The 15,113-nt window shown below is 45.5% G+C and overlaps 2 protein-coding genes across 2 annotated transcripts in view; both read left to right on the forward strand.

Moving 5' to 3' along the window:
- Nucleotides 1-3: 3 nt before the first annotated feature.
- VRTN (vertebrae development associated) overlaps nucleotides 4-15,113 on the forward strand; it is a 58,345-nt gene continuing 43,235 nt past the window's right edge. The window contains exon 1 of the mRNA XM_025392305.1: nucleotides 4-111. The gene's annotated coding sequence lies outside the window, so the exon portion shown is untranslated. The remainder of the gene's footprint in view (nucleotides 112-15,113) is intronic.
- Nucleotides 2,727-15,113, forward strand: part of LOC112628411 (activated RNA polymerase II transcriptional coactivator p15-like) — a 45,472-nt gene continuing 33,085 nt past the window's right edge. Inside the window, exons 1-3 of the mRNA XM_025391145.1 lie at nucleotides 2,727-2,953; nucleotides 3,250-3,362; nucleotides 4,098-4,184. Coding sequence (XP_025246930.1) covers nucleotides 2,727-2,953; nucleotides 3,250-3,362; nucleotides 4,098-4,184 — 427 coding nt within the window. The remainder of the gene's footprint in view (nucleotides 2,954-3,249; nucleotides 3,363-4,097; nucleotides 4,185-15,113) is intronic.

Genomic DNA, 15,113 nt, shown 5'->3' on the forward strand with positions numbered 1-15,113 from the left:
TCTAAAAGTACCAGAGAGTGGACTCGGCTGACCCAGCAGCTACAGCGCCCCCATCTTTTCTGGGAGGCTTCCCTTTTGACAGTAGGTCGCCGAGAGTGTAACTACCTTATGGCAAGTATTTTAGATTCTGAGTATAATAGATGTTTTATATATTCTCCCAGAGGAACCAGCATGATCTTTAAAAAAGTATAAATTAGGCTTCCAGCCGGGCGTGGTAGCTTACTCCTGCAATCCCAGCACTTTGGGAGGCCAAGGCGGGAGGATCACTTGAGCCCAGGAGTTCGAGACCAGCCTGGGCAACATGCAAGACCCCCGCCTTTACAAAAGATAAAAACATTAGCCGGGGATGGTGGCGAGCGCCTGTGGTCCGAGCTACTCTGGAGGCTGAGGCAGGAGAATCACTTGGGCTCGGAAGGTCAAGGCTGCAGTGAGCCGTGATTGTGCCACTGCACTCCAGCCTGGGTGACAGAGAGAGACCCTGTCTCAAAAATAAATAAATAGATGATGATGATCGATGGATAAGATAGATAGTTGAATGAATGAAATGCTTATCAGTTGACTGATTAGTACCAAAGGGGGGGGGGAAAAAGGAAAAAAAAAAAAAAAAAAAAAAAAAAAACGCATGATCTCACAGGTCCCTAAATTTGAATCTGGATGTATCTTCTCACTTTCCTTCAATCCTTATTAAGTTTCAACAGCATGCCAAACACTCCACAACATACATGTATCACTTGTCTTTATGGAAGTTGCAGTCTAGCTGGGTAGGTCAACCAGTTGACAATTACAGCTGTCTTTTTTTTTTTTTTTTGAGACTGAGTCTTGCTCTTGTTGACCCGGCTAGAGTGCAATGGCGTGATATCGGCTCACTGCAACCTCAGCCTCCCGGGTTCAAGCGATTCTCCTACCTCAGCCTCCCGAGTAGCTAGGACTACAGGCATGTGCAACCATGCCCTGCTAATTTTGTATTTTTAGTAGAGACGGGGTTTCTCCATGTTGGTCAGGCTGGTCTCGAACTCCCGACCTCAGTTGATCCGCCCACCTTGGCCTCTCAAAGTGCTGGGATTACAGGTGTGAATCACCGCGCCTGGCCTACAGCTGTCTTTATGAAGTGCTGTGACAAACATATCTTACAGCAGGGGTTCTCAGCCTTGGCGCCATTAAGTTTTGGGGCCTGATCATTCTTTGTTGAGTAGGCTTTCCTCTGCAATGTAGAATGTTTAGCTGTATCCCAGGCCTCTACCCACTAGATGCCAGTAGCATTCCCTGTGACCCAGGCATCCCAAAATGTCTCTAAACATTGCCAAATGTCCCTTGGGGAGAAAGGACCAAAATTCCAGCTTTATTGGAATGGAGCTTTACTCCACCCCCTAGCATTGAGAACCACTGCCCCAGAACCAAAGAGAGGCATTTAACTCAGCATGGGGAAAAGTGGAATCTAGGAAGACTTTGAAGAGGAAATAACTTTATTCAAGTATGTCTTTCTTATTTTGAAAACCAAAAAAGTAGGATACAATTTTTGAAAAATTAATAAGGCAACCAAAGTATTAAAGCAAGCAACCTCACCTCTCTAGGGTAATCTAGGTTTACAGATCTTGTCCCCTTTCACTCTAAAAAATGTCCTAGTTTGGTATTCAGTGGCATTACTGTCCCAGGGTGCCTCAGCATTATCTATTACTATAAACTTTTAAGAAGTAGCAGGCCAGGCCGGGCGCGGTGGCTCAAGCCTGTAATCCCAGCACTTTGGGAGGCCGAGACGGGTGGATCACAAGGTCAGGAGATCGAGACCATCCTGGCTAACACTGTGAAACCCCCTCTCTACTAAAAAATACAAAAAACTAGCCGGGCGAGGTGGTGGGCGCCTGTAGTCCCAGCTACTCGGGAGGCTGAGGCAGGAGAATGGCGTAAACCCGGGAGGCGGAGCTTGCAGTGAGCTGAGATCCAGTCACTGCACTCCAGCCTGGGCGACAGAGCGAGACTCCGTCTCAAAAAAAAAAAAAAAAAAAAAGAAGTAGCAGGCCGGGCACGGCGGCTCACGCCTGTAATCCCAGCACTTTGGGAGGCTGAGGCGGGCAAATAACCTGAGGTAAGGCGTTCAAGACCAGCCTGGCCAACATGGTGAAATCCCATCTTTACTATAAATACAAAAATTAGCCAGGTGTGGTGGCGGCACATGTAATCCCATCCACTTGGGAGGCTGAGGCAGGAGAATTGTTTGAACCCAGGAGGCAGAGGTTGCAGTGAGCTGAGATTGTGCCATTGCACTCCAGCCTGGGTGACAGAGTGAGACTCTATTTCCTTTTCTTTCTTTTTTTTTTTTTTTTTTTGAGACGGAGTCTCGCTGTGCTCCCAGGCTGGAGTGCAGTGGCGTGATCTCGGTTCACTGCAAGCTCCGCCTCCCGGGTTCACGCCATTCTCCCGCCTCAGCCTCCCAAGTAGCTGAGGCTACAGGTGCCCGCCACCACACCCGGCTAGTTTTTTGTATTTTTAGTAGAGACGGGGTTTCACCATGTTAGCCAGGATAGTCTCGATCTCCTGACCTCGTGATCCACCCGCCTCGGCCTCCCAAAGTGCTGGGATTACAGGCTTGAGCCACCGCGCCCGGCCGAGACTCTATTTCAAAAAAAAAAAAAAAAAAAAAGAAGAAAAAGAAGAAGAAGTAATACACCAGCGTTGCCAGTGAGCAAGCAGGAGGGTGTTTGGCTACTGGAATGCAGTGGAGGACAGCAATGCGCAAATCAAAGGAACTTGCTTCTTCAAGCTCTTCTAACAGTGGTTCTGACAGTGATGTTGACAAAAAGTTAAAGAGGAAAAAGCAGGTTGCTCCAGAAAGACCTGTGAAGAAGCAAAAGACTGGTGAAACTCGAAGAGCTCTGTCATCTTCCAAAGAGAACAGCAGCAGCAGCACAGATGAAAACCTGATGTTTCAGGTTAGGAAAATGAAGTACATCAGTGTGTGGGATTTTTTTTTTTTTTTTTAGACTTGTCCCCCAAGGCTGGAGTGCAATGGCACGATCTTGGCTCACTGCAACCTCTGCCTCCGGGGTTCAAGTGATTCTCCTGCCTCAGCCTCCCAAGTAGCTGGGACTGCAGGCACTCACCACTATGCCTGGCTAATTTCTGTCTTTTATGTCGAGACGGGGTTTCACCATGTTGGCCAGGCTGGTCTCGAACTCCTGACCTCAACTGATCTGCCTGCCTTGACCTCCCAAAGTGCTAGGATTACAGGTGTGAGCCACCATGCCGTGCCAGTGTTTGGGATTTTAAAGGGGAATTGATATTAGATAATTGGATGGATCCAGAAGGTGAAATGAAACCAGGAAGAGAAGGTATTTCCTTGAATCTGGAGCAAAGGAGCCAGCTGAAGGAACAGATTTTTTAAAATTAAAATTTAAATTTAAGATTTTTTAAAATTTAAATTTAAAGATTATATATATATACACACACACACACACATATATATATACACACACATTTTTTTTTTATTTTTATTTTGAGACAGAGTCTTGCTCTGTTACCCAGGCTGGAGTGCAGTGGTGGGATCACAGCTCACTGTAGCCTCCATCTCCTGGGCTCAAGTGATCCACCTCAGCCTCCCTAGTAGCTGGGACTATAGGTGCTGGCATCACACACAGCTAATTAAAAAAAATTTTTTTTGGCCAGGCGTGGTGGCTCAAGCCTGTAATCCCAGCACTTCGGGAGGCCGAGATGGGCGGATCACGAGGTCAGGAGATCGAGACCATCCTGGCTAACATGGTGAAACCCCGTCTCTACTAAAAAAAATACAAAAAATTAGCCGGGCGTGGTGGCGGGCATCTGTAGTCCCAGCTACCGGGGAGGCTGAGGCAGGAGAATGGCATAAACCCGGCAGGCGGAGCTTGCAGTGAGCTGAGATCTGGCCACTGCACTCCAGCTTGGGCGACAGAGCGAGACTCCGTCTCAAAAAAAAAAAAAAAAAAAAAAATTTTTTTGTAGAGAGGCAGGTGTGGGGGGAGGTGTCTCACTGTGTTGTTCAGGCTAGTCTTGAATCCTAGGCTCAAGTAATCCACCTTTGCCTCCCTAAGTGCTGGGATTATGGGTGTGAGCCACTGCACCTGGCCAGGAACAGATTTCTGACACTGATGATGCAGTTAAGAAAACTGTGAAATCCAAGCCGTATAAAACCTATACTGTTCTAATTGTACTTGGTGTGTGTGTGTGTGTGTGTGTGTGTGTGTGTGTGTGTGTTTTGTTTTTTTGACAGGTTCTTGCTCTGTGGTCCAGGTAGAGTGCAGTGGGATAATAATCATGGCTCACTGCAGTCTCCAACTCCTCCCACCTCAATCTCCTGAGTAGCTGGGGCTACAGGTGTGTGCCAACATGCCTAGATAATTTTTAAGTTTTTTTTTTCAATAGAGATGAGGTCTCACTATGTTGCCCAGGCTGGTCTAGAACTCCTGAGCTCAAGCGATGCTTCTGCCTCAGCCTCCCAAAGTGTTAGGATTTCCGGGGAGAGCCACCGCTCCTGGCCTCTAGTTGTTTTAATCTGTCTTTTTACATTGGCTTTTGTTTTCTAAGTGTTGTTCTCCAAGCTATTGTATGTTTAGCTTGCAGAACAACTTGTAAAATGAATACTTGCTTTAATGTGCATTATTTAAAATATTCTGAGTAATTGTGTACTTTATAAGGAGAATTGCTCTGTGCCCACCACTTAGTATACAATAAAATCAAGTAATACAATGCTAACTGTTGTGGCCCCCCCTTTTTTTTTTTTTGAGACAGTTTCATTCTTATTGCCCAGGCTGGATCTCAGCTCACTGCAACCTCTGCCTCCCAAGTTCAAGTGATTCTCCTGCCTCAGCCTCCTGGGTAGTTGGATTATAGGCACCCGCCACCACTTCTGGCTAATTTTTTGTATTTTTGGTAGAGATGGGGTTTCACCATGTTGGCCAGGCTGGTCTCGAACTCCTGACCTCAGTTGATCCACCCGCCTCCACCTCCCCAAGTGTTGAGATTACAGGCATGAGCCACTGCGCCTGGCCCTGCTGTGGCCTTTTTTGATCATGAGAGTTGGTGCTTTTGAAAGCCAAAAATGACAGTTTTTTATAGATCTTTTAATTTCAATTCAGCTTTCACAATAAAACAGATTGTATTGCATTGAACAAAAAAAAATTACACTAATACTAAACTTGATGTAAAATGTGATCTCAACTATGAAAATAAATATAGATGTAAATATCTGTATAGAAAAAATCATAATGAAGCATAGCAAAAGGCCATATATCATATTGGTTGTTAATATTTGAGTTTATATTTCAGAGTTATCTTTTGGATAAGATCCATTTTCTTTTTTCTTTTTTTTGAGACGGAGTCTCGCTCTGTTGCCCAGGCGGAGTGCAGTGGCACGATCTTGGCCCACTGCAACCTCTGCCTCCCGGGTTCAAGCAATTCTCTTTCCTCAGCCTCCCAAGCAGCTGGGACTACAGGCGTCCACCACCACGCCTGGCTAATTTTTGTATTTTTAGTAGAGATGGGATTTCACCATATTGGCCAGGCTGGTCTCGAACTCCTGACCTTGTGATCCGCCCGCCTCAGCCTCCCAAAGTGCTGGGATTACAGGCGTGAGCCACCAGGTTTAGGGCCAACTTAAAATTAGTTCAAATTTCTAATTAGCTCATAACTGTGATCGATGTTTTCTTTTTATTTTATTTTTTTCTTTTCTAGGTTTTTAAAAAATTCACAATCTACTTGGGCACAGTGGCTCACACCTGTGGTCTCAGAACTTTGGGAGGTCAAGGCCAGAGGTTTGCTTGAGCCCAGGAGTTCAAGATCAGCCTGGGCAACATAGCTAGACCCCCATCTCTACAAAAAAAAAAAAAAATTCGGGATCCAAATAAGGTCTACACATTGCAATTGATCATATGTCATTTAACATTCTTTTAGCTTATAGGTTCCTCTTCTACCCCTTTAGGCCAGCTACTCATCTCATTTTCATGTCCTTCTGCAAAACTTTCTAACTGGGTTTCTATACTTGAATTTCCTCCTGCTCTAATCCAGTTTCTACAAAGCAGCCAGAGAAATCTGAACAAATGGAAACCAGATCAACAGTCCATTTAAAGCCCTTCAAGGCTTTTTTTTTTTTGAGACAGAGTTTCGCTCTTGTTGCTCAGGCTGGAGTACGGTGGTGTGATCTCGGCCCACTGCAACCTCTGCCTCCTGGGTTCAAGAGATTCTCCTGCCTCAGCCTCCTGAGTAGCTGGGATTACTGGTGCCTGCCACCACACCCAGCTAATTTTTGTATTTTTAGTAGAGATGGGGTTTTGCTATTTTGGTCAAGCTGGTCTCGAACACCTAACTTCAAGTGATCTGCCAGCCTCGGCCTCCCAAAGTGCTGAGATTACAGGCGCGCGCCACTGCGCCCTGCTCTTCGAGGCTTCTTATGCCCTGGCCTTGCCTATTGCTCCAACTTCTGTTTTTTTTTTTGAGATAGAGTCTCGCTCTGTTGCCCAGGCTGGAATGCTGTGGTATGATCTCAGCTCACTGCAACCTCTGCCTCCCGGGTTAAAGTGATTCTTGTGCCTCATCCTCCCAAGTAGGTGGGATTACAGGCTTATGCCACCACGCCCAGCTAATTTCTGTTTGAACCTCTTTAGGGGCTAGAAAATCAACCTTGTTTTCCTCTACTTTTCTGTTAATTTTTATTCTTCCTTCCATCCCCACTGTGAATGTTCCTTCCCCAGAGAGTCTTTTCCTAACCACCCTTCATTGTTTCCTCCCACAGCACCTCACTTTTCCCTGCTTCTAGCATTTATTGCAGCTGGTTATATTTTCATTTTGTGCGTTTACTTCATTCATGCCTCTCTCGCTCCACCCCAGGAGGGCATGGATCATGTCTGTTGTGTTCACACCTTCTCTGTCCCCATTTTCTAGAAGCACTCGTAACAGCACAATAGCTATTTGTTTAACAAATATTTGCAAAACCTTCTAACTGGGTTTCTACACTGGAATTTCCCCCTGCTCTAATCCAGTTTTTACAAAGCAGCCAGAGAAATGTGTGCAAATGTAAACTAGATCAACAGACCACTTAAAGCCCTTAAGTGATTCTTGTGCTATTTGTTGAACAAAGATAAATAAGACAATCCCTAACCTCAAAAAACACACAGTGAGGCTAAGGCTCACTGCAGCCTCCACAACGGAGGCTAAGGCAGGAGGATTGCTTGAGCCCAGGAGTTCCAGGCTGCATTGAACTATGATTATACCACTGCACTCCAGCCTGGGCAACGCAGCAACACCTTGTTTCTAAAAGTAAATAAATAAAATTAAAAAACCCACAGGTCACTCTCTCTGCTTATACTGTTTTCTAATGGGACCGAACTTCTCTTATTTCAGCTACTAGAGTCCTGTGCTACTTCCTCACTCTTATACATAGATAAAGGGAAGACAAATTGATGTTTTTTTTTAAAAACGGAAAATAATTTGGTAATAACTATCAAATTTTAGATGATGCAGTAGTTTCATTTCCAGGAATTCTCTTATAAATATCTTTACCCAAAAGCAGAAAGGACAAAGGGTCAATCACAAGGATGTTTCTACAGCATAGAAGGTAATAGCAAAATCCTAGAAGCAACCAGAATGCTTATCAAAGGAGGAACCGTTAAACAAAATATGACACCCTCACATTGTAGAATATATTTTGCAGCTATTAATAAGAAGGAGATGGCCGGGTGCCATGGCTCACGCCTGTAATCCCAGCACTTTGGGAGGCTGAGGCAGGCAGATAACCTGAGGTTGGGAGTTCGAGAGCAGCCTGACCAACATGGAGAAATCCCGTCTCTACTAAAAATACAAAATTAGCCGGGCATGGTGGCGCATGCCTGTAATCCCAGCTACTCAGGAGACTGAGGCAGGAGAATCGCTTGAACCCAGGAGGCGGAGTTTGTGGTGAGCCGAGATCATGCCATTGCACTCCAGCCTGGGCAACAAAAGCAAAACTCTGTCTCAAAAAAAAAAAAAAAAAAAAGAAGAGAAGTAGCATCGCCATAGTGATTCAGAACATGGACTTCAGAGCCAGATTGCATGGGTTCAAATCCCACTCTATCACTTGGTATTTGTGTGACCTTGGGGGCATGCTGCCTCTGTTATTTATTTATTTATTTATTTTAAGACAGAGTCTTGCTCAGTCACCCAGGCTGTAGTGCAGTGGCATGATCCCGGCTCACTGCAGCCTCCGCCTCCCGGGTTCTAGTGATTCTCCTGCCTCAGCCTCCCAAGTAGCAGGGATCACAGACATGTGCCACCACACTCGGCTAAATTTTGTATTTTTAGCAGAGATGGGGTTTCACCATCTTGGCCAAGCTAGTCTCAAACTCCTGACCTGAAGTGATCCGCCCACCTTGGCCTCCCAAAGTGGTAGGATTACAGGCGTGAGCCCCTGCACCCGGCGAGGTTTTTAAAATGTTCTTTAAAGGCCGGGCGCGGTGGCTCAAGCCTGTAATCCCAGCACTTTGGGAGGCCGAGACGGGCGGATCACGAGGTCAGGAGATCAAGACCATCCTGGGTAACACGGTGAAACCCCATCTCTACTAAAAACTAGCCGGGCGACGTGGGGGGCGCCTGTAGTCCCAGCTACTCGGGAGGCTGAGGCAGGAGAATGGCGTAAACCCGGGAGGCGGAGCTTTCAGTGAGCTGAGATCCGGCCACTGCACTCCAGCCTGGGTGGCAGAGCCAGACTCCGTCTCAAAAAAAAAAAAAAAAAAAAAATGTTCTTTAAAAAAAATTTGAGGGGGTAGAGACAGGTCCTCACTATGTTGCCTAGGCTGTTAACTCCTGGCCTCAAGTGGTCCTCCTGTCTTGACCTCCAAAAGTGCTGAGATTACAGGCATGAGCCACTGCACCCAGCCTCAGTTTTTTAAAACTGTAAATGAGGGTAATAATAGTTTCCACATCAGAGGGTTGTTGTGGGGAATAAACAAGTTAATAGATATTAAGACTTAAACATTACCTGGCAATAATAAGAGCTAAATGTGACATTAATATTAAACATTGAAAAATGTTTATGCCCTATTGTTTCATTTAATTAACTAGTTTTTTAATTGAAAAATTGAAAAGCATGTGGTTAAAAAAAATTTCACAAAAGATGATAGGGCATATAATGAAAAATGAGTTTGTCTTCCACCCCAGAGCCAAGCTGTTCACAGCTTCTTAGGAATCTTTCCAGAAATGTTTTATATATATGCAAACTTATATGTGTTAATATATTTCACACATACCCACACTCAAACACAAATCCTCCTTTTCCTTTTAAACACTGTTTTGCAGCTTGCGTTTTTTTTGTTTGTTTGTTTGTTTTTTCAGACAGACTCTCATTCTGTTGTCCAGGCTGAAGTGCATTGGCGTGATCTTGGCTCACTGCAACCTCTGCCTCCTGGGGTCAAGCTACTCCCTCCCAAGTAGCTGGGATTATAGGCGTGCTCCACCATGCCCGGCTAATTTTTGTATTTTTAGTAGAGACAGGGTTTCGCCATGTTGGCCAGGCTGGTCTTGAACTCCTGATCTCAGGTGATCTGCCTGCCTCGGCCTCCCAAAGTGCTGGGATTACAGGGGTGAGCCACCACTCCAGGCCGCAGCTTGCTTTTTACACTTTGTAGTATATCTTGGAAGTTGTTCCATATCAGCATATATAGACTTTTTTTATTTTTTGAGATGGAGTTTCGCTCTTGTCACCCAGGCTGGAGCGCAGTGGCGTGATCTTCGTTCACTGTCACCTCTTCCTTCCTGGTTCAAGCAATTCTCCTGCCTCAACCTCCTGAGTAGCTGGGATTACAGGCGTCCACCACCATACCTGGATAATTTTTTGTATTTTTAGTAGAGATGGGGTTTCACCATGTTGGCCAGGCTGGTCTTGAACTCCTGACCTCAGGTGATCCACCCACCTTGGCCTCCTAAAGTGCTGGGATTGTGGGCATGAGCCACCGCACCCAGCCAGCATACACAGATTTAAGTAATTACTTTTTTCCACTGTTAAGTTCGTGACAAACCCATTGTCAAACTGGACCATCATAAGTCAGGGACTGTCTCTGCAGAGGAACTATATATCTAGTTTCCTATTGACAGATATTTTAGTGGGTTATAGTCTCTTGCTATTACATATAATGCTGCAATTAACATCTTTGGATATATCCCAAATATGGCTAAGTTTAAAAGAAGATAGGCTCCATATTTTGTTTTTTAAAAGCATGTTTGTGTTTGCATAAGTGTGCACCCACTGAAGATGATTGCAATCTGTAGGAATTCAGAATGCAAGGAATGGAGAGAGCAAAAGGCAGTTTGACCAAAGAGCCTGTATGTTTAAGTGTTTTGTTTTTTAATCTCTCTTTTTTTTCGAGATGAGGTCTCACTCTGTAGTCCAGGCTGGAGTGCAGTGATGTAGTTTTTGTTCACTGCAGCCTCGACCTGCCAGGCTTAAGCAATCCTTCCACCTCAGCCTCCAAAGTAGCTGAGACTACAGGCACATGCCACCGCACCCAGCTGATTTTTGTATTTTTTGTAGAGACGGGGTTTCACCTTGTTGCCCAGGCTGGTCTCAAAGTCCTGGGCTGAAGCGATCTGCCTTCTTCACTCTCCCTAAGTGCTGGGATTACCGGCATGCACCACTGCACCTGGCCTGTGTTTTGTTTTTGTTTTTGTTTTTTGAGGCAGAGTCTCAATCTGGCACCCAGGCTGGAGTGCAATGGCGGGATCTTGGCTCACTGCAACCTCCGCCTCCCGGGTTCAAGTGATTCTCCTGTCTTAGCCTCCTGAGTAGCTGGGATTACAGGCTCACTCCACCACACCCGGCTAAGTTTTGTATTTTTAGTAGAGACAAGGTTTCACTATGTTGGTCAGGCTGGTCTTGAACTCCTGACCTCATGATCTGCCTGCCTCGGCCTCCCAAAGTGCTGGGATTACAGGCATGCGCCACCGTGCCTGGCCTGTGTTTTGTTTTTTAAAATGTTACCTATACAATAAAATTTTTTCAGAGGTTATACTCTAAAAGAGAAGCAATCATTTTATCTTCCGGTTCTCCAAGCTCTTGGTTTACACCTCAGTTATAGACAGAGTGGGACCTGTCTGTTCCCCTTGCTAGCCAAGGAGCTTGCCTAGTCAACCTCCAATAACCAGCCCAGTGCCTGGCACATAGAAGGTGTTCACTAAACACTTCTGGGATGAATGAAGCTACTCCTCTGACCTAGGTTTCCCTGTATATAAAATTAGAATGATAAAGTGACCCACATCTAATGGCCATTCTAAGAAATTCCTGAGCAAAAGAAAAGAAGAAATTCCTGAGCAATGTGAATGTTCTTAAAAAACATGAAAGTGTGTAAAACTACTCAAGAATAGCTGCTTAATCTAAAATTTATCCTGTGGGCTGACCAGGTCAAAATGCCTGCGGTGTAGCTAGTTCAAAGGACGGTGGCATCTTCCCCAAGTGAAAACAGCCTATTAAATTTGTGAGCAAGAGGGACAGAGTTGTCAGCTGAGCAGAGCCCTGCTGTCAAGTCCTCTAGATCTGAAACCATCTTGACCTGTTTCCACGCTGGAATCATTTTGAAAAGATTATGGCCCCTGCAAGTCTGTTAAAAAGTTGGAGCCTTGGCTGGGCGTGGTGACTCATGCCTGTAATTCCAGCACTTTGGTAGGCTGAGATAGGAGGATTGCTTGAACTCAGGAGTTGGAGACCAGCCTAGGCAACATGGCAAGACCTCATTGCTACAAAACAAAAACAAAAATTAGCTGAGTGTGGTGGTGCAAGCATGTAGTCTCAGCTGCTTGGGAAGCTGAGATCATGCCACTGCACTCCAACCTGGGCAACAGAGCGAGACCCTATCTCCAAAGCAAAAAACAAAAAACAGTTGGAGCCTTTATATTAGATATAACCCAAGGACTCCCCAACCATAGAGTAATCTTGGAGTATTGAAGGGTAGAAAGGTGTAATAACTTTCTTCCCTATCAGAAGGGTCATGGCCACCACTCCTATAACAAAAGACTGGTTAACAAGAGAAAACATAAGAAATTTATAACTTTCTCTTTTAATTTTTTGTTTTAGAGACAAGGTCTTGCTCTGTTGTCTAGGCTGGAGTACAGTGGCGTGATCATGGCTTATTGCAGCCTTGAACTTCTGATAGCCTTCCCAGTAGCTGGGATTGCAGGCACACACCACTATGTCCATCTAAAAGCATATCAGATTTATCTAATCAAAATTGTATGTGACATGGGAGCCTTCAGAAATGAAGACCCAAAGACTCAAGAAAAAAACTGTTCTTTTTTTTTTTTTTTTTGAGATGAAGTGTCACACTGTGGCCCAGGCTAGAGTGCAGTGGCACGATCTGGCTCACTGCAATCTTCACCTCCCTGGTTCAAGCAATTCTTCTGCCTCAGCCTCCTGAGTTGCTGAGACTACAGGTGCACACCACCACACCTGGCTAAAATTTTTTTTTTTTTTTTTTGTATTTTTAGTAGAGACGGGGTTTCATTGTGTTAGCCAGGATGGTCTTGATCGCCTGACCTCATGATCCGCATGCCTCGGCCTCCCAAAGTGCTGGGATTACAGGCATGAGCCACCGCATCCAGCCAAAAACTGTTCGTTTTTATGCTTAGCTTCAATGAAGCATGACAGCTGTGTTGAAACATGATTAGACAGAAAGGGAATGATCTAATAGTAACAGACTGAGTGGGGAAACCCAGCAAGGCCTGTGTTCAGATTCTTCTTGGCCTGTTTGTGTGGCATTCCTTTCTCCTGGGTTTAGGGCAGGGCCCCTTCTGAAATGAAGGTCTTATGATCTATTTTCAGACAAGGTAGGTCAGATAATTTTATGGCCAGCTCCTACACACAAGGATGGAGGAAGGTTAAAGTCCTATTTCTAGGTTTTATGGCTGGCTTTGGAGAAGAAGGGTTCTAGTTTCTATGGCCTGCCTTGGGAGAGGAAGGGAAGCAGAAGAAAAAAGTACAGGAGAAGAGAAGAGACTTTGCTTTTGAGGTCCTTCCAATATCTTTCAGTTCAAAGTGTCAGCATGCCAAAGTGCCTTACTTTGGGGTATTATTTTCTGAGCCCCAACAGTAGTAAGGTAATGACAGTGATAATTCTTTTTTTTTTTTTTAATTGAGACGGAGTCTTGCTCTGTCGCCCAGGCTGGAGTGTAGCTGTGCGATCTTGGCTCACTGCAACCTCCACCTCCCAGGTTCATGCGATTCTTGTGCCTCAGCCTCCCAAGTAGTTGAGATAACAGGCATGTGCCACCATGCCTGGCTAATTTTTTTGTATTTTTAGTGGAGATGGGGTTCCGCCATATTCACCAGGCTAGTCTAGAACTCCTGACCTCATGTGACCCGACTGCCTCAGCCTCCCAAAGTGCTGGGATTACAGGTATGAGCCACCTCGACCGGCAACAGTGATGATTCATTCAACATTCAGTAATTATTGACCTGGCTGGGTGTGGTGGCCACGCCTATAATCCCAGTGCTTTGGAAGGCCGAGGCGGGAGGACTGCTTGAGGCCAAGAGTTTGAGATCAGCCTGGGCAACATAGCAAGACCCTGTCTCTACAAAACAAAACAACAAAAAAGCAAACAAAAAGTATTTACTGAGCAACTACTCTGTATGTGCCAGGCATCGGTGCTGGAGATATAGCAGTTTCAAGACAAAGTATCTGCCTTCACAGACCTTAGGCAGATACAAAACGATATTAAATATAAATCAGATAGTGCTAAGAAAAGTACAGTGGGTGTCACAGGTAGGGTCCACTGGACCCACACCCTGAGACAATGCTTATCATGCTCAATGACTATAGAGATTGCATCTTGGTAGGGAGATGAAGGAAGCATGATTGGGCAGAGGGAGGAATCAAGCTGAGAGGCAGGCCCTACTACAGCCTCAGCCGACCCCATGGGGAGCACCAGAGTGGACATGGCCCATCTCAGTTACTTCCTGTTGGGCCACAGTGGCCCTCCATTCTACTCCACCCCAATCAGTCACTGGGCGTGGGATATCTTGCAAAGGGTGTAACCTTGGGCACATTCTCTCTTGTAGCTGAGGCAATTCTCAAAGGAGCTGATAGCTGAAGGCTGTCTGCTTATGGCACTCCCAGCTGCTGGGGCAACAAGTCCTGCATTGAAAGGGAATCTGGGCTGTGGGTCAACATGTCCATCACCCAACATATGGGGAGAGAGGATGATGGTGGAGGTGCTTCTTGGGATAGGGTGGTCAGGGAAGGACTCTCTGAGGAGGTTTTAAATAACCTAAATGAGGCAAGGTGCGGTGGTTTACGCCTGTAATCCTAGCACTTTGGGAGGCCAAGGTGGGCGGATGATGAGGTCAGGAGTTCAAGACCAGCCTGGCCAACATGGTAAAAACTCTTTCTCTACTAAAAATATACAAATTAGCTAGGTGTGGTGAGCACCTCTAGTCCCACCTACTTGGGAGGCTGAGGCAGGAGAATGGCTTGAACCCGGGAGGCAGAGGCTGCGGTAAGCCAAGATTGCACCACTGCATTCCAGCCTGGGCAACAAAGTGAGACTCCATCTCAAACAAACAAACACACGAACAAACAACCTGAGTGAAGTGAAGGAAGGAGCCATGCAGATTCTGAGGGAAGAGCATTCTAAACAAAGGGAACAGCAAATGCAAATGTCCAAAGGAGGGATTATTTTTGAGATGTTCAAGGAAGAGCAAAGAAGCCAGCATGACCGGAGTGCAATGAACAAGGAGAGAGTGATAGGAAATGCACAAGCGCCAGGTCATGTAGAGTCTTGCACACTATCATAAACATTTGACTCTTTATTGTTACAGGAAGCCATTGAGGGTTAAAAACAGAAGATTGACAAAATTTGGTTGATGATTTAAAAGGATCACCCTGGATGCTGCTGTATGGAGAGCTAGAATGGAGTAGGGAAACCAGATAGGAAGCTATTCTGGTATTTCAGGTAAGAGAGGGTCATGGTTGGGACTATAGAAAGGGACAGGTTGGTGGGGACTATAGAATGGTACAGAGCTGTAGAGAAGTGTCTCTCAACCAGGGTGACTTTGCTCTAGCTTCTCCACATACCTCTCCCCAACTCTCCCTACCAGCCAAGGACATTTGTTCAATATCTGAACATTTTCG

The sequence above is a fragment of the Theropithecus gelada genome, chromosome 7b (assembly GCF_003255815.1).
Source record: "Theropithecus gelada isolate Dixy chromosome 7b, Tgel_1.0, whole genome shotgun sequence".
Lineage (NCBI taxonomy): Eukaryota > Metazoa > Chordata > Mammalia > Primates > Cercopithecidae > Theropithecus > Theropithecus gelada.